The sequence below is a fragment of the Malus sylvestris genome, chromosome 11 (assembly GCF_916048215.2).
Source record: "Malus sylvestris chromosome 11, drMalSylv7.2, whole genome shotgun sequence".
NCBI classification, from domain to species: domain Eukaryota; kingdom Viridiplantae; phylum Streptophyta; class Magnoliopsida; order Rosales; family Rosaceae; genus Malus; species Malus sylvestris.
Window position 1 is genome coordinate 5,696,506 of NC_062270.1, and position 15,263 is coordinate 5,711,768.

General features: G+C 37.4%; 2 protein-coding genes across 3 annotated transcripts; both read right to left on the bottom strand.

Moving 5' to 3' along the window:
• Positions 1-1,782: 1,782 nt before the first annotated feature.
• LOC126588741 (RING-H2 finger protein ATL63-like) lies at positions 1,783-2,955 on the bottom strand. The gene has a single exon (XM_050253844.1). The coding sequence runs from the start codon at positions 2,851-2,853 to the stop codon at positions 2,035-2,037; it is 819 nt and encodes a 272-aa protein (XP_050109801.1). The 5' UTR covers positions 2,854-2,955; the 3' UTR covers positions 1,783-2,034.
• Positions 2,956-6,754: 3,799 nt separating this feature from the next.
• Positions 6,755-14,802, bottom strand: LOC126588737 (6-phosphofructo-2-kinase/fructose-2,6-bisphosphatase-like). Of its 2 annotated transcripts, none has more exons than XM_050253838.1 (23): positions 14,308-14,802; positions 14,132-14,195; positions 13,678-13,976; positions 13,286-13,495; positions 12,820-13,023; positions 12,618-12,713; positions 12,301-12,399; positions 12,172-12,201; positions 11,790-11,843; positions 11,382-11,435; positions 11,221-11,298; positions 11,019-11,110; positions 10,886-10,943; positions 10,712-10,786; positions 10,357-10,404; positions 9,160-9,257; positions 8,717-8,792; positions 8,059-8,121; positions 7,839-7,924; positions 7,698-7,766; positions 7,554-7,617; positions 7,388-7,453; positions 6,755-7,034 (listed from the first exon to the last, which is right to left on the bottom strand). In XM_050253838.1, exons 1-23 carry the CDS (start codon positions 14,509-14,511, stop codon positions 6,957-6,959), a joined length of 2,265 nt encoding a protein of 754 aa, XP_050109795.1. In that variant the 5' UTR covers positions 14,512-14,802; the 3' UTR covers positions 6,755-6,956. The 2 variants fall into 2 exon arrangements, with proteins under 2 accessions (XP_050109795.1, XP_050109794.1); XM_050253837.1 differs by having other exon boundaries at positions 7,833-7,924.
• Positions 14,803-15,263: the final 461 nt, after the last annotated feature.

The following is a 15,263-nucleotide window of genomic DNA, read 5'->3' on the forward strand; positions in this document are numbered from 1 at the left end:
TTAATTTTGGAAAATAATTTATAACGGGCATTAGTTGTGGTCAATTAGTAATCGACAACGGCCATACCACGTGATGTTGGATCCCAATTTACCACGGGTACAATCCGTAGTTATATTGCCTTTGACAACGGGCATAACCTGTGGTAGAAACTGAGACTTTTTATCACATCCAGAATACTAACGGGCACAATGTCTGTGGTGGATTTCAATTTATCATGGGCATTCACCGTGATAGATGAGCTTTTTTCTTCTAGTGTGTACACTCTAAATTTTTCATCATGCACTCAACATTCCTTAGTTGAATATAGAACACGATTCATCGTTGTATTAACATTTTATTAGTCCAATTAGTTTAACTGTACCTCTTTTTTGTTAAAAAATGGGATAAATGTAACAATAAAAACATGATTCATTCACAAAACAAGGACAACATACAAAATTTAATGCAGCAGGACCCGAAATCCAGGCAAGGATATGTATTAAATGTAAGAGCATAGAGCATACAGTGAGCCACCACCACAATTTCACAAGAGTTTCTCTTCTTGACTATTCTTCCTTGAGACATGCCAATGCAACGGTCCAAAACATTAACCAGAAATCATGGACGAACGACTTGACAGCAACTCTCTTGTCTTCGTCACCCACAGGCCATAGTGGGGCCTCTTCCAGTCAAGGACATGAGTCCCTGTACAATCTACATTGCCCACCTATTATTGGTAATGCCGACAAACTTAGGGCTCCAAACAAAATTTATTTTAATTTTGGATTTTACATGTTTGAAACACTATGAGTTTAATTTGACTTCGCTCAAACTCACAAACTCCACAACTCAATTTTAAAATCATCGCATGAGTTCCATGTTTAGATTTTTCTTTAATTACGTTGAAGAGAATCGAACTTTGTACTTATTCTAATTCTACCTTATTTTCCTAATATTAATTGTGATTTAATATGAACCCAGTAATTTACCTATAACCGACTCATTCATCCAACCCAAATATTCACTTATTGTGCGCCTACTATGTCTTTTGGCTTTATCTTAGCCTTGACTCACCCTTTGTGGCCGAACCTGTGTTTGGGTTTCGGAGGATTGGATTCTCACCGGGTTTGGGAGGAGGATTGGGTTCTCACCTAGTGTTTGTGTTACTCAAGCTGCATTCTCGCTTCTACTAGGTCCAGCGCTGCTCACGGATGCTTACCTCTAGGCGGAACACTCCACTACAAATGCATTTTTACATCCCACTGCTTTGATATATCATTCAAGAGACTCCAAATGTTTGAGTGTATTATTATAGGCATTGCTGAGAAGCCAATATGAGTCCATCGGGGATTTTTGTGTACCTAGAGACACTAAGTATGTCGGTGTTCCCCTTAGCTTAGGAGTGAGTATTTGGTCTGGCCGCCACACTATAACATTAGACACACGATGGTGGAAGCCACAAGTTCGTTAGATTATCCACTAACGACATCAAACTAGTATGATGCTCTACAAAAAAAACCTTGACGTTAGTTGTGTGCAAATTGATGACTCCTTACAAATACGATATGGATTACAAACATGACTCTAATCTAGCTTACTTTTTCTAATACTCTCTCCTTTTCACTTCGCGGAATTGTGCCTGAAAACTACAAATTGGCATCCTTGTTTGTTTGTTACCCCATTTAACTATACACTATTTGTAAATGTCACATCCAAAATCTTTGACACCATGCCTTTTCATATCAAAACCGACCCAAAGTTTTTAGCACAAGTCGCATCAGAAAAACACTAACAACCGGAGAGGTATGAACAAATCATTCAATAACGTCAACAAAAGGCATTTCTGATACGCTCCAAAAATATGACAAAAAAAAAATCGATGTATACTTGCTAGAAATCTGTACAAATTTGGTTTACAAACCAACCACAGAACCCTCTCTCTACTCTCTGATCCTCGATAAGAACTTTTATCGCGCAAGGTGAACGACATTGTGATAATATATTAAGTTAATCACGTCCTGTTACGCGAGAAAGTTAAAACTTACAACAGTTACTCAAGCATCTGCTTGGTCAAGCCCATTAGTGGTTGGGAAAACCTTGCTAGTTTCCGGCCTATTTCTGCTCAGCATTCTCTTCAGTGAACACCCCACCATTAATGGCGATGATGATGAAGACGAAGGAGAAGACGAAGATGTCGATTCGGAATCAGTACCCATCACTCCAACATTAACAAGACCGCGATTTGAAACATACCCAGAATCCAAAACATCAATGATAACCGATTCCTCTTCGCCCGCAACCCGATCTGACGTCGTTTCAACCACCGTCGGAGCTCTGCAAATTGGACAGTTCGTGTGAGAACCCAGCCACATATCAATACACTCGACATGAAAACAGTGACCGCATTTTGGCAAACTCCTCCCCACGTCGTTGTCCTCGAACAGACTCAGACAAATCACACACTCCATCTCCAAAACCCCATTTTTACAACTCTCCTCCTCCGCCATCTCCGGCAACTCCCCTGTTTTGTACACGAACAAAGGAATGGCGGAGATGGTTTTCGAGTCGAGGCCCTTGGATGAACCAGAGCCCGAAATATTGTTAATGTTGGCCGAGTTTGTGTCCAATGTGAAGGTGTGGAAGTTCTGGAAGCGGTTGGGACCGAGGACCTGAGAGACGGTGACGGAGCTTCCCCGGCGGCGGTGGTGGGCTTGAGCTAAGAGCCACTTGGCGTAGATGTGGAGGATGAGGACGAAGAGAATGACGAGAAGAAGAGAGACCAAGGCGGCGAGCATGACATTGCCGTCGTATGAGAAGATGGTGTCGACGAGTTGTTCGAAGGGGTTGGTGGTGGAGTTGTTGGGACTGAACATTATTATGGATTGGAGTTTTTGCTGAGATAGTGCAAGTAATTGAAGGGACCTATGGTTGAGAAGGGAAAACTGAAAAGGTAGATATAATGGGTCATATGATTGAGTCAGTGAAGAAATGAATGAAAGGGATTAGGATTCTCTCTTTTTTTTCATTTCTTCTTTTCACATTTTCTTATTCTGCCTCTCTTTTGTTATAAAAAAATTAATATAAAACGTTGACGTGATTTAACAGTAACTGTTTAAATAAAAGGAAAAAAAAAGGGAAGAAAATTCTACTCCGAATGAAAGTGCCACCAATTACCCAAAAAAATAAAAGGAAAATGCTAAGAAAACTCTTAAAAGTGGGGACTTTCCACCATCTCATTTTTTTGGCATCTTGTTTTATAATATTGACATAGAAATTGTACCATAAATATAAGAGGACGAAAAATCTATTAAGAGTTTTACTTTTAAAAGTTTTTTTAGTGTTTCGGAAAAATAAAAACAGAGGAGTGATGCTAGACTTACTAGATTCCATTCGTCAAAGATGTGTCATATCAAACACAACTATCTATGCATTTGTGAATGAGTGTCATTCATTAATGCATGCAAGTGAGTTTATAAGCATCAACGTTTAACAGCTATTTGTGCGGATGAATATTAGTTGCTACCTCAACTTTTCGATTTATCAAATTTGGGCTAACTATAAACCATATAGATCCGATGCTAAATATGTCTCGTGACATCATTTGGTTAGCAAAATTTTTACAAGTAATCCTATACTCGCCAAACTTTATGTGTTAAAGACATTTCTAGAGTTGATGTAATTCAATCTCACAATGTATTAATAATTGACAATCACTCATGAACACATGTGAATATATTGCCGTCAGCACAATTTAAGCTCGTTTACGAAATAACTATCTTATACATCATTTAGTGAACAATTTTTGTTTTATTACAACAATATATTTTACACTAAAGAGAGGTGGAGTTCGGACGAGATTCGAACATAAGATTTTTCATTTACAAGTGAAGATGAATACCACAAGACCGTAGTATAGAGTGACAGTGAACAAATTTAAACAAATAAATTTAACCAATATAATATTTCCCGTGAATGAATGAGATATAATTAGATTATAAAATGCAGCCAAACGACTTCATCTTTAGTGGAAAGAGATCCTCTCCGGATCTCTCTCACCAAAGTCCAATGATCAAGTGATCCGGACCTTTGAAATTTGATCAAACGGCTAAAATTTCAAAGACCCGGATCACGATCCTTGGGCTTTGGAGGGAGAGATCCAGAGAGGATCTCTGTCCCATCTTGAGTGACCTTTTGTTTCTATATTTCCGTGAACATGGGTGAGAAGGAGCTGACGTGAAGACGAAGAAAAAAGGGTTTCCCTTGTTTTAATGGGATTAAAATGGTGGGTTTGCGGACACTTGGTTGCCCTTGCCCTACTCCCACATTTGCATGTAACGGAGAGATTTTTCAGTGTGACCGACACACGAGGTGGTATATCACGTGTCATTATACAAATGGTGGGATATGTATGTTAAAAAGTTAATAACTTAAAAAGTAAAATTTCTCAATACTTACATAAAAATATGTGGTGTACCACCCGTGTTCCCGTCACAATACAAAAATTCTCATAGTTTTCAAGTAGGTTGATGCTTTGAATACAATAATATTAAGGGAACGGGTGAAGTCGTGGTTTTAAGTCAAGGGAAGATCCCTATATCCAAGGCCAAGGGAAATGGAAAGAATAGATTTTTTAGCGTACACGGAACATAGACACATATGTTACATGTCATTATTTAAGTGGATGATACTTAAAAAATACTTTTCTCCACAACTTCATTTATATAATAACAAATGATGTATGTGTCTGTATTCCGAGTACATCAGAAAAATCTTTGAATGAGAAGGGGAACTCAATGCATGTTAGACTGGTGAAGGCGACGGCAGCGGAGGTGGGAGAGGATTCATGTGCTATTTCTTTAGTGGAGGTAGTGGAATCCCGAGACCCTTGAGATTTATCGAATCAATTAACCACATTTCTTTCATTTGATTTTTAGTGCTTTCATATTTAACCCTTTATTCTTTCTACAATAATTTATAGAAAGTTAGAAGTAACTGCGTCTCACAAATGCGTCAACGCCTCGAAATCGCATGATTATTTACGGACATTTCTTCATTGTGATTCTGCGAACTAAAAGAGGCTTGCCCTTTGAGAGCTTTTACCCTTGTGCATGTAGATGACTGTCAGGTATTAATGCATGTGAATTATAGATATACAACAAGTATTTATGGCCAAATAGACTATTAGTGTACTGTAACGAGCGCTTTAATTTTACATTCGTTAACTTTTTGAGTGTATTGTTTTAGAGTAATGCTTGTGTTTTCCTCATGGAAGAACATATTTGTTTATCCACTTACAATTAATATATCTTAATCGTACAAACATCATAATCGAACTCGTTCATAAAACATGAATTATTTATACTCTTCCTTGCATACTTGAATTATTTATATTCCTTCATCAGTATTTAAATCATAATAACCGTAATTGAATATTTATGTTCTTCATGCGTTTGCTAAATCATGAATACTGAAATTGCTTGAATTTCTGACTTTCATGTTTGTTTACTAACATATATAGAATACAAAAAATGTGAATTTCACCTTAAGTTTCATAATATAATACTTGAAAAATCAAGAATTAAATTAACTATAGAGGCTAATTGATCCCCATACACATTCCTTATTTTCCTTCCTAATTCATGACTTTCTCATTTTAATGTCATCTCCAATGCACATAGAAGACGAGTCAAATATAACTTTTGACTTCAAATTTGACTCAATTTTCCAACAAAGTATAATATTAAGTCCATAACTTTCATGTTCCCTGCAAATGTGCATTTATAGATGAGAAATGCTAAGGATACTCTTTCAAAATGAGACTCTCCATAGGACTCTCTGTCACCTCACAGTTCAGCAACAATTCTTGTGCCAATATTACGAAACATTGTGCAAAAAATATAAGGTGACAGAGAGTCCAAAAGTAGAAACCTAAACAAAAAGAATTTGATTGATCAAATCAACCTAATAACCTCAGGATAATCTCTTCCTAATAATCTTTTCTTGGGGTGTTTTTGTTCATGGCAGGAAGACTGAGGACAGAAGAATTGGGGAAGAATCTTTCTCAGGGGTCAATTATTTCACAAATCAGGGTTCCCATGTGAAACCAAACAGACCTTTTTTCTGTTGCTCCCCACAAGCACTGTTTTGGGGATGGCTGGTCAGTTTTAGGGTTTGGCCCTTTGGAGGTAGGTGCAGGCTCTGTGGCTGGTGACCCCTTTTGAGTCCTTGACCCATACACACACAGTCACACACTTGGCCTTGTTTCATCATCACATTGTTCACATAGAGCAGGACCCCCACATTGCAAAATTCTGGGCGATTGCAGAGCCAATAAATCTTTTGCTACTAGGGTAGTGAGCGTACAGAAGAGTGAGAGGGAAATTTGACCCGTTTGAAATCACTGTGTTTACCTCTCTTGATTTTTAAAATGCCTATGTATGTTTTTGGTCTTTGTAATTTGACAATGTTCCACTTTGGTTCCGGTAAACTATTGTCGTTTAACACCTCTTGTTTACTAATTACTGCAATTCAAGGACAATGGTTTAATTTCGTCACTTTTCAACGGAAATAGAATTAAATCATTGTCCCTGAACTGTAACAATCAGTAAGCTACAAGCGTTAAATCGCAACAATTCAAACTATAAGAACTGAAGTGAAACTTCGCTTAAACCGCTTAGGCTTTTTTGGTAACTAAACCAGAGACTCAAATCATAATTTAGATAACCAAAGAATTAATACAAGAAAACCTTACATACTTTGGTAAGATGGTAAGAATAACAGGAGCCAATAGTGAAATCACTACGTTGGTAAGAGTTTGGATTACTTATTATTGTAGATAGATATACAGTTGAGACATTTCTGCTAATACTACATTGTGTCAACAGATGGAGATAAGAATGGAGATTCGGAGAAAATAATTTGAGGCAAACGGAAATTTTCCGGAACCTTACAACGAAAAGTTTCGGGTAGCGAATATTCAGTCCATGAGCTTGTATCTTTTCTCCTGTACGCCAGTAACTCCCATTTGAATCTCTATTATGGTGTGAAGTGGCATCTGAAAATTGAAAAAATGGCTGTCAGTAAGACCTTCATGAGATCAGTTAAAGCAAACCGTTAAGTTTATGAACGAAGAAAGACAGATCTTTTAGGGCTCGTTTGGTGGATCAGATAACTCATAAAATTCAAGGTATGTCAAGGGTAGAGGTGATTGATTTTTATTTCGAGAGGATTAAAAGGGATTAGACATGAAGAAAACTTATCCAAGCGTAACTTGAGCACAAAAGGGTAAAGGGCATTTGGCCTTTGGCCTTTTTTTTTCAAGCCGATAATAACGATGGGTAAGTAACTCGGAATGTTCAGGGAAACAGGCAATAGAATACAAGAAATGCACGAAACAGAAGCAATAACCTCAATGTGTGGAACCTCTTTCAGAGGCCTATCGGCAAAGTAAGCATATAATGCTCTCAAAACAGCCTACAAAAATGAAACAATAAACAAGCATTTAATTATACAGAAAGAAGAAGGGGAAGAAGACGATGATTAAGCATATATTAAAGCCATGTGTATCACCTACCTGGTGAGATATAACCACAACAGGTGCACGTTGTCGTTCGAGTTCAATGATTACTGGCTCTAGCCTGCATTTGCGGTGGAAGTTAAATTCTACTGAACAGGTTGGCTTACAAGAAATTGTATATTGTAACTGTAAACTACAAACCTTTGGATAACATCTAAATAAGATTCTCCACGAGGATACCGATACCTCAGTTTGTCTTTCATACGTGCTCTGCAGTCAAACATATATTAGCAAACAACAAAGACCACTTCTAACTTAGAGAATAGTGTAACATACTCATACTCGTCCGGCATATTTTTCTTTATCTCTTCATACGTCATTCCATCACAGACTCCAGCATTTATCTCATCCAGTGCACGCCATTGTATCTACCAAAATTGTAAAGAACCATAAACCAACCATGCTTAATTATATGTAAATTTCTGGGACTATTGGTAGTCTTAAATGTATAAAACTTGTGAGGCTACAGAATTTTACGACATTCTAAACGATGCACACTAACCTTGGGAAATCCTACAATGGGACTTGCTGTCAATATTGCTCGCTCCAGTGTGCTAGTCCAAATCTGAACAACATGAAGAAAAGTAGTATTATTCGTTATACACACGTATTATGCATTCAGTCAAGGGACGGTGAAAGAAAAGTTAGAAAACAAGTGAACAAAAAATCAAAATGCTAAACTTTCAAACAACAAAAGTTAAGAATTGATGTCAGGGACATGGCTGCACCCCTTACATATGCTACATACCATGAAGAAAAGAACCCAGAAATTAAAATATGTTCACTAGTAAGATAATTAGTACGCATAAAATATTTGTTTGCATTTAAATCCCAGTTGCATCTCCACCACTCATGGTCAATCCTCAATTAATGTTGGTCCGATTTAGAAGTATTTTAGTAAATGTAAATTCAAAAGCAAACTATATAGTTTTCCAATGTTAAACAGCTGATATTATATATCTTCTAATTAACATTTAGCTTTACTTATCACACCACCCATGGTCAAAGCACATTTTAGTAAGAGAGATGTAGAATTGTTTTTTGGGATCAACAGATATATGTAGACTACATGAGAAACAAGGATCAACCCACAGCAAGCATTTACTTCATATGGAAAGCAACAAAATTCAAACTGAACATTAGATAATGCTGAAGCTTACAGAAGCAGCCCGTTCTGATTTCAGTCGTTTTTCAACAAAGTTGGCAAGTTTCTTTGCATAAATTTCTCCGGTATCACTGTTGAAACAATTAGGAATATCATTTGGTAACTCACAATCCAGCACTGACAACCATCAAAAAACAAAATTTACGTGGAATTTAAAATGCATTATGAAGAAAGTAGAAAAAAAATCAAAGGAACAGGTCTTGTAATGAGGCAAAACCAAATTGTATAATAGGACTGAAATGAAACTGTGGCGGGAGCAACACCATTGTATGTTAGCAAATAGAAACATGAATAGCAGCATACTTACGAGTTATAAAATGAGAATAGAATTGAGGATCAGATAAGTTTGAGCGGTTGAGCGGTTACTATACTAAATGAATATTTTAACATGAATAAACCAGTATTATTATATCAAGATAATCAACAGCAAAGGCAAACCTCAAAGGATTGTCTCCTCCAATTCTGCCTCTTACATTATCCATACTCTCTCCATGCCTAGTAAGTAATATTGGGCGGGGAGTGAGGTGTGTATTCACCTACAAAGTGTACCAGAAATATATGAATACATGACCAAAGTATGAAGAGACAAAATGACCAAAAAAGAGTGCCAAAGGAGCGCAAAAGAGGCGCTGGGGGTGGGGAGGGCGTTTGGGGCTTGGGGATAATCAACGTAAGATTTTGGTATGGTAATTAAAAGTGCAATTTAAAAGAGGGAACCTTTTACTAAGATGGTTAACTGTAATTTCATCAAGTGCAGTTCCAACAGATTATGGTCAGATTGTTATACATATTATATGACAGATTGTTAGTTTTATGCAATGATAATAATTACGAAGTCTAGCAATCAAGATTGAAGTAACCTGGAAAGAGATCACCCATTTTAAGAGAATTACTGAGTCCCAATGAAGAAAACGTGAGAAAATAGAATTCTTCTTTTGCAAAGCCAAAGAACCATATTCTTGGCTATAACGGGACGAAAATAAGGGCCTATTTGGTATACAACCTGGATCCAACTTTTCAAACTCAAAAACAAAATTTTCAAGTTATTAGCTTGTTTGCACAAAGTCTAACAAAAAAAAAACTCAAAAAGAGGCCCACTTTTTAAAAACACAAAATGTAAGGTTTTAGAGTTTTTGTTTCAGCAGCTCTCTCATCTCTATCTTCTCTTGAAACCTCTCTCTTCTCTGCCTTAAGAAACTAAGGACGATCTCTCTATTTCTTCTTTCTGTCTCTGCAAATCCTATCTCTTCTCTCTATTTTCCTCTCTATTCTCTGCTTTGTCATCACCGCAATTACTGCTTTGGCTCCGCCAAAATTCCCGGAGCTACTACCACAATCTAATGGTTGTGTTGTTCATCATGGTGATTAGATCGTTACTTCAAATCTGAAGTTGGAGTTGGCAGATCTGGTTGTTATGTAAAAAGATTTAAACATAGGTTTAAATGTCAGATATTCAAAAAGAGGTTTTTGAATCTTTAATCTTGTATTTGGGAACTCGCATTTTTAAGAATTATCATAGTCTTTAAGGAGGATACCCAAAGGGCCTTAAGATTACCACCATTGTATAAAAGCCTTGAAAGAATAGGAGTACGAGTTATACCAATACTGAACTATATTCTTCAGAGAATAACATACCAGGAAGAAAACAATTCGTCCGGGAAGATAGCCACTGATGTTGTTCACCTGAACCAAAATAGAAAGCTTCTGAGTGGATAGGAATCAAAAGTCAAAGCTACACGCGCATGAAAATCTAGGCCAAGGATTCTAGAGGGCGAAGAACCTAGTTGCATTAAATTGAATTTACATATATGTAGGAGGTTCAACAATAACACGCTTAATAATTTCAGAAGATGTAGAAATGTCGAAATCCATTAGTTATATCTACCTCTTGAACAGACAAAACAAAACCATGTCCTAAGAGCATGTTCAGATATAATTACCGCAGTTCACTACTCTTCAAGAGAACAATACAAAAATCATGTGAACTTACTTGTAGTTGGCCTCCATGTCCACTGACCATATCTATCATTTTGATGTATGATCCTTCTTCTACTGGCTCATAAACCTAGCAGTGGCAGCATAAATGTTAATCTAAATATGATAATAAGAATAGTTACAGACCAAACGTCACCAAACAATTAATAATATATGTTTAGGGAAGTACTGTTTCATAATAAGCCAGTCGATTTTTGAAGTCCTGTAGTCCAGCCTCAAAATCTGGCCTGCAGAGCGGCAACAATTAATGTACCGCAGAATCCATCAAGATAAGGAACTAATGGTTGAGGTCTAAACCATACTGTTCTGCATAATCAGGGCTTTGTTGAATTTTAAGACGTATATTTCTTTCTATAATGCGTTCATCGTTGCATAACGTTTCCAGAAAAATAATCTGCAAAGAAATATATAACCATTAATAAACAAACATCTACAAGAAGAGCTTAAGACCAAGTTTTTACAATGTCATATGGGAACTGTCACTCCACGCAATACTCATAGTACCTTGCATTTTCCTTCAGCCAATTTCATGAGCATATTTCTCCGTTTCCTTGTACTGTTTGTGGCATCAAATATTCCTACCTATAATCCAGTTGGATTTGTTAAAAAGAAAGGATTAAGCAGACACCAGTAGAGATCAATATCACTCATGTAGAAGGACTTACCTGGCCACCTTCTTGCATCCAAGAAACCATGTCATCGAATGCCAGGGCTGCTACCTAGTAGCACGTGATATATTAAAACTATGTACAAAGAAAAAGATTAATATTGTGTTAACTTAGCCATTTGCCCAATGAAATCCAATTTCCTCTAAATAGTATTATTCTTAAGCACAAACACTCAGAGTTATAAGCACCTATAGACTGTCGTGCACTAAGACCTGACTGATATACGCTAAAAGTGCCGACTCTCAAAGTGTTTTCACTTCATTAGGATCGTATTCTATTTCGTGTTTCTCATAAGACCTCATCTCTTTCACTTGAGAAACATCCGTTCAAGATGTGTCTTTTCTAAACAGGAGAATCTATCATGATTTATGAAGTCTAAAAGAAAGTAAATCCAAGGACATTCACCTCGTTACGTGCCTCTATGCCTTCAGGGTTGTCAGGTCGGAAAAAATCAGCAGTCTGCATGAATAAAATATGGTGAGATTTTGCAGGGCACCCAAGAACTATTCGATTAATAATTTAAAAACTGTTTAAATTTATATCTCCACCCACATCTTCACTATTGTGGAACCATGTCTAATTTCTTTTGACACAGGAATACCACATGACATGTTTGCAAAAGTTTAAACAAAGATTCTAGTGATGAAAAAGTAAGGCAGCAAGACAAATAGATTGCATTTTGTAGGATGACTCATCAGTCAACAGATAACAAGTTAACCATTAATGACTTCTAAAATCTCTGCCAATTAATCAACCAAATCAAACTTTCAACAACCTATAGTTTTACCTGATTAGCTCCATGCTTAAGACGGCGGTACTGCAACAAAAAAGACAAAAAAGGCATGTTGGTGTCCATCTTCATATATTTTCAACAATGAATACAACAAACAATTGTCAGTCATAAAAAAGTAGTAACCTTTCCAACATTGAAGTGCTTGGTATCATGACCCAACCAGCGGAGATACCTTGTAAGCTTAGCTGCTGTAAAAGTTTTTCCACGAGCAGGCAAACCAACCTGAAGTACGTAAAACTTGTTAGAACTGTTTGCTCTAGTGCTCATGAACAAATTTTGAATCAACCAAAATGAAACCTTCTATGTTTCAGCTTTTAGGCTACTAAGTAATACGTTCAATTTTATAATTACCAAGAAGTAAACTAAGAGACAACACTAAGAAGATGATTATATTTATCAAGTTCTAAGCTGTGCGGCCAATCACTCATGCAGGGCAATACCAGGACAATTGCCAAATGCCTATCTTCCTTTGGTCCAAGCATTTGATCAGCTACGGCTGCAGCTGCAACGGCTCCAGCAGCTTCTGGAATTGAATTCTAATATAAAACATTGAAAGATAGAGTTTCAGAACAACAAACACTGCAGATAGAAGATGAGTTAACTTTTGATAATCTTCGAGGCAAGATGCTAATCCATACAGACCTTTTTTTCTCCATCAAATCTGGACTCAGAGAAAGTACTAGTACTAGAAGATTTAACTAGCCTAGGAGATCCAACACCCCTATCCACAAAGAGACCCCTGTGATCTTGCTTTTGAAAAGGTGAAAACGTTCCCACTGACTTTGATTCAACCATCCCAGAGGAAGAAGACAGATTGGATGAATCTGGGATAACAACCTCCATCTCCTGCATAAACTTTGAATTAGAGGTATGCTTACGGTACAATGTATTAAAATTCTCCAGAGTCAAATATTGTCCCAGAACCAAAATATGATTAGAGCCTCTTATTGTAAAAGTTGCTCTGCTCAAAATTGCAATAAAACAATGAGAAGGTAAGAATAGATAGATGTTAGATAGTGGTGAGAGAGAGAGAGAGAGAGAGAGAGAGAGAGTATAATTTAGAAATAAATAAAACTAAAAAAAAAGGCACACAGGTAATGTGATAAACCTTTGTAGTTGCATGTCGATCAGCTGAAACACCACCATCCTTGAAGGTATGTGAAGCACTGGTAGAGCCATCTGCCACTCCAGAAAGATTTAATGACCTTGGAGTCTCGGTCATGTTAGCTGCGTAAACATGACCTGAATTGGCAGAAGTTGAAGGAGCTGGAACGACATAATATTCAAGGTCGAGCTCCAAACTAGCTGAAGAGCAATTCTGCATATACAACAACCACACTTTGAGCCAACCAACGAAAATGGTCAAGAGCTTCTTGAACAGGTATGGAAACAATCTAATAACCTCACTTTGGCCAACCAGGACCGCAATTACAACCGATAAAATGTCAATATAATGAATGAGCAATAAGAGAGATGCAAAGCTTCTGACTTGGAACGCACCTCCTCACCTATCTCTGGCACTGTACCTAAACTGACATCAGGAATTCCACGAACAGCAGAAGGCCTAAGGTTATCCTGATAAGCCCTCCAACTGGCTGCAAGATCAAACGGCGATACCCTATCTGCCTTAATGAACACCCGGTACTCAAGAACCTCATCACTGCTAAGCCTAAATATAGCCAGCCTTTGATCCCCTTGCAAGGCCCCTCCAATGAGTTGGCGGTTCGGACCCTCCTCCACAACACAAGGTGCAGGCGCATTGTTCTTTGGCTTCAAAAGGAACTTGAAGTCCAAAGTTTCTAGTTCGAATACAACAAAACCAATCATATCAGAAATCGAAAGCCAATATCTTTCCACTCCACAATGGAAACAGAGTTAAACTAAGCAAATACTATTACAGCAATTCAAGGCTCAGAATTACAAGTCGAAAATCGAAAGCGGAATCATAAATTACCATGATTCGAAGGAACAACAAAGCTCAATTCCCACATGGAAGTCGATTCCCGCTCCATTGAAAGCTAACAATCATTCAATACAAACAATTGCATCAATCAGCAATCAGAAAACAAAAACGGGATTAACTAATAGATAGTCAGCGAACTAATTGGATTGAATTCGTAGAAAGATTACAGCTTTGGAAGCATCCCAAGAGCCAACGAGCGGGACGGAGCCGAAGACGTGAGGGAGGAGCTCGCCTTTCTTGAGCTTGTAATTGTTCTCCATCTTCAGCGACACGTAGAGCTGCCCACCTCCCTGGTCCAAATATTCCTCCTCCTCCGGCTCATGGCCGCCGTGCGAGCCGTCGTCCGTCCTCTTGGACGCACCAGTCCCCATTCTCTCTCTCCTCTCTCCCTGCTCAGAATGGCGGTGAGTGCGCTTTGTGGTGCGAGTTTTTGGGATTGGATAGAACGGGAGTGGAGAGTTAGAGATGGAAAATGAGTGGGATTGGAAAAAATTTGGATTGGATTGAATTTATATGCTGCCGGCCTCGGGTTGGATTGGATTAGCTTTCTAGTTTGATGATGGGGTCACCGCCACGGCTGAGGCCTTCGCCGGTACGTTAGAAGGAGTAGTTGTAAAATCAAATCATATCAAATTACACTGGAAAATTTGACTGTGAAATTAATATATTGAATATATATTATTAATACTCTCTATCCTTGTTGTATTAAGATACATTCGCTTCTTGTGCGTGACACGTGTTTTGGTACTGGACTAACATGTGTCGTGGTGTTTTAGATTAGAATCGATCATATTAGTGATTCGAATTAACGATCTAACAATGTAAATATCTCAATCGACTATTTACGAAATTTTTTCTTCTTCTGAAAACTAGAAGATGATTGAAGTTTGAATCTCCTCTTGTTATTGATTAGAACAATATAGATCTTATGCATTGTCAAACGCTTTGATTATGTTAGGCCAACTACTTTTTTTTATTTATCAATGATTGATTTATTTATTTTTAAAACTTATTTATTTTTTAAAATGACGATATAAAGTCAACAAAACTTTTCATTTTGGAAAAGTTGAAAAGGAAACGACTTATTTATCTCTAATTTCCATAATTATTAGTCTAGTAGATT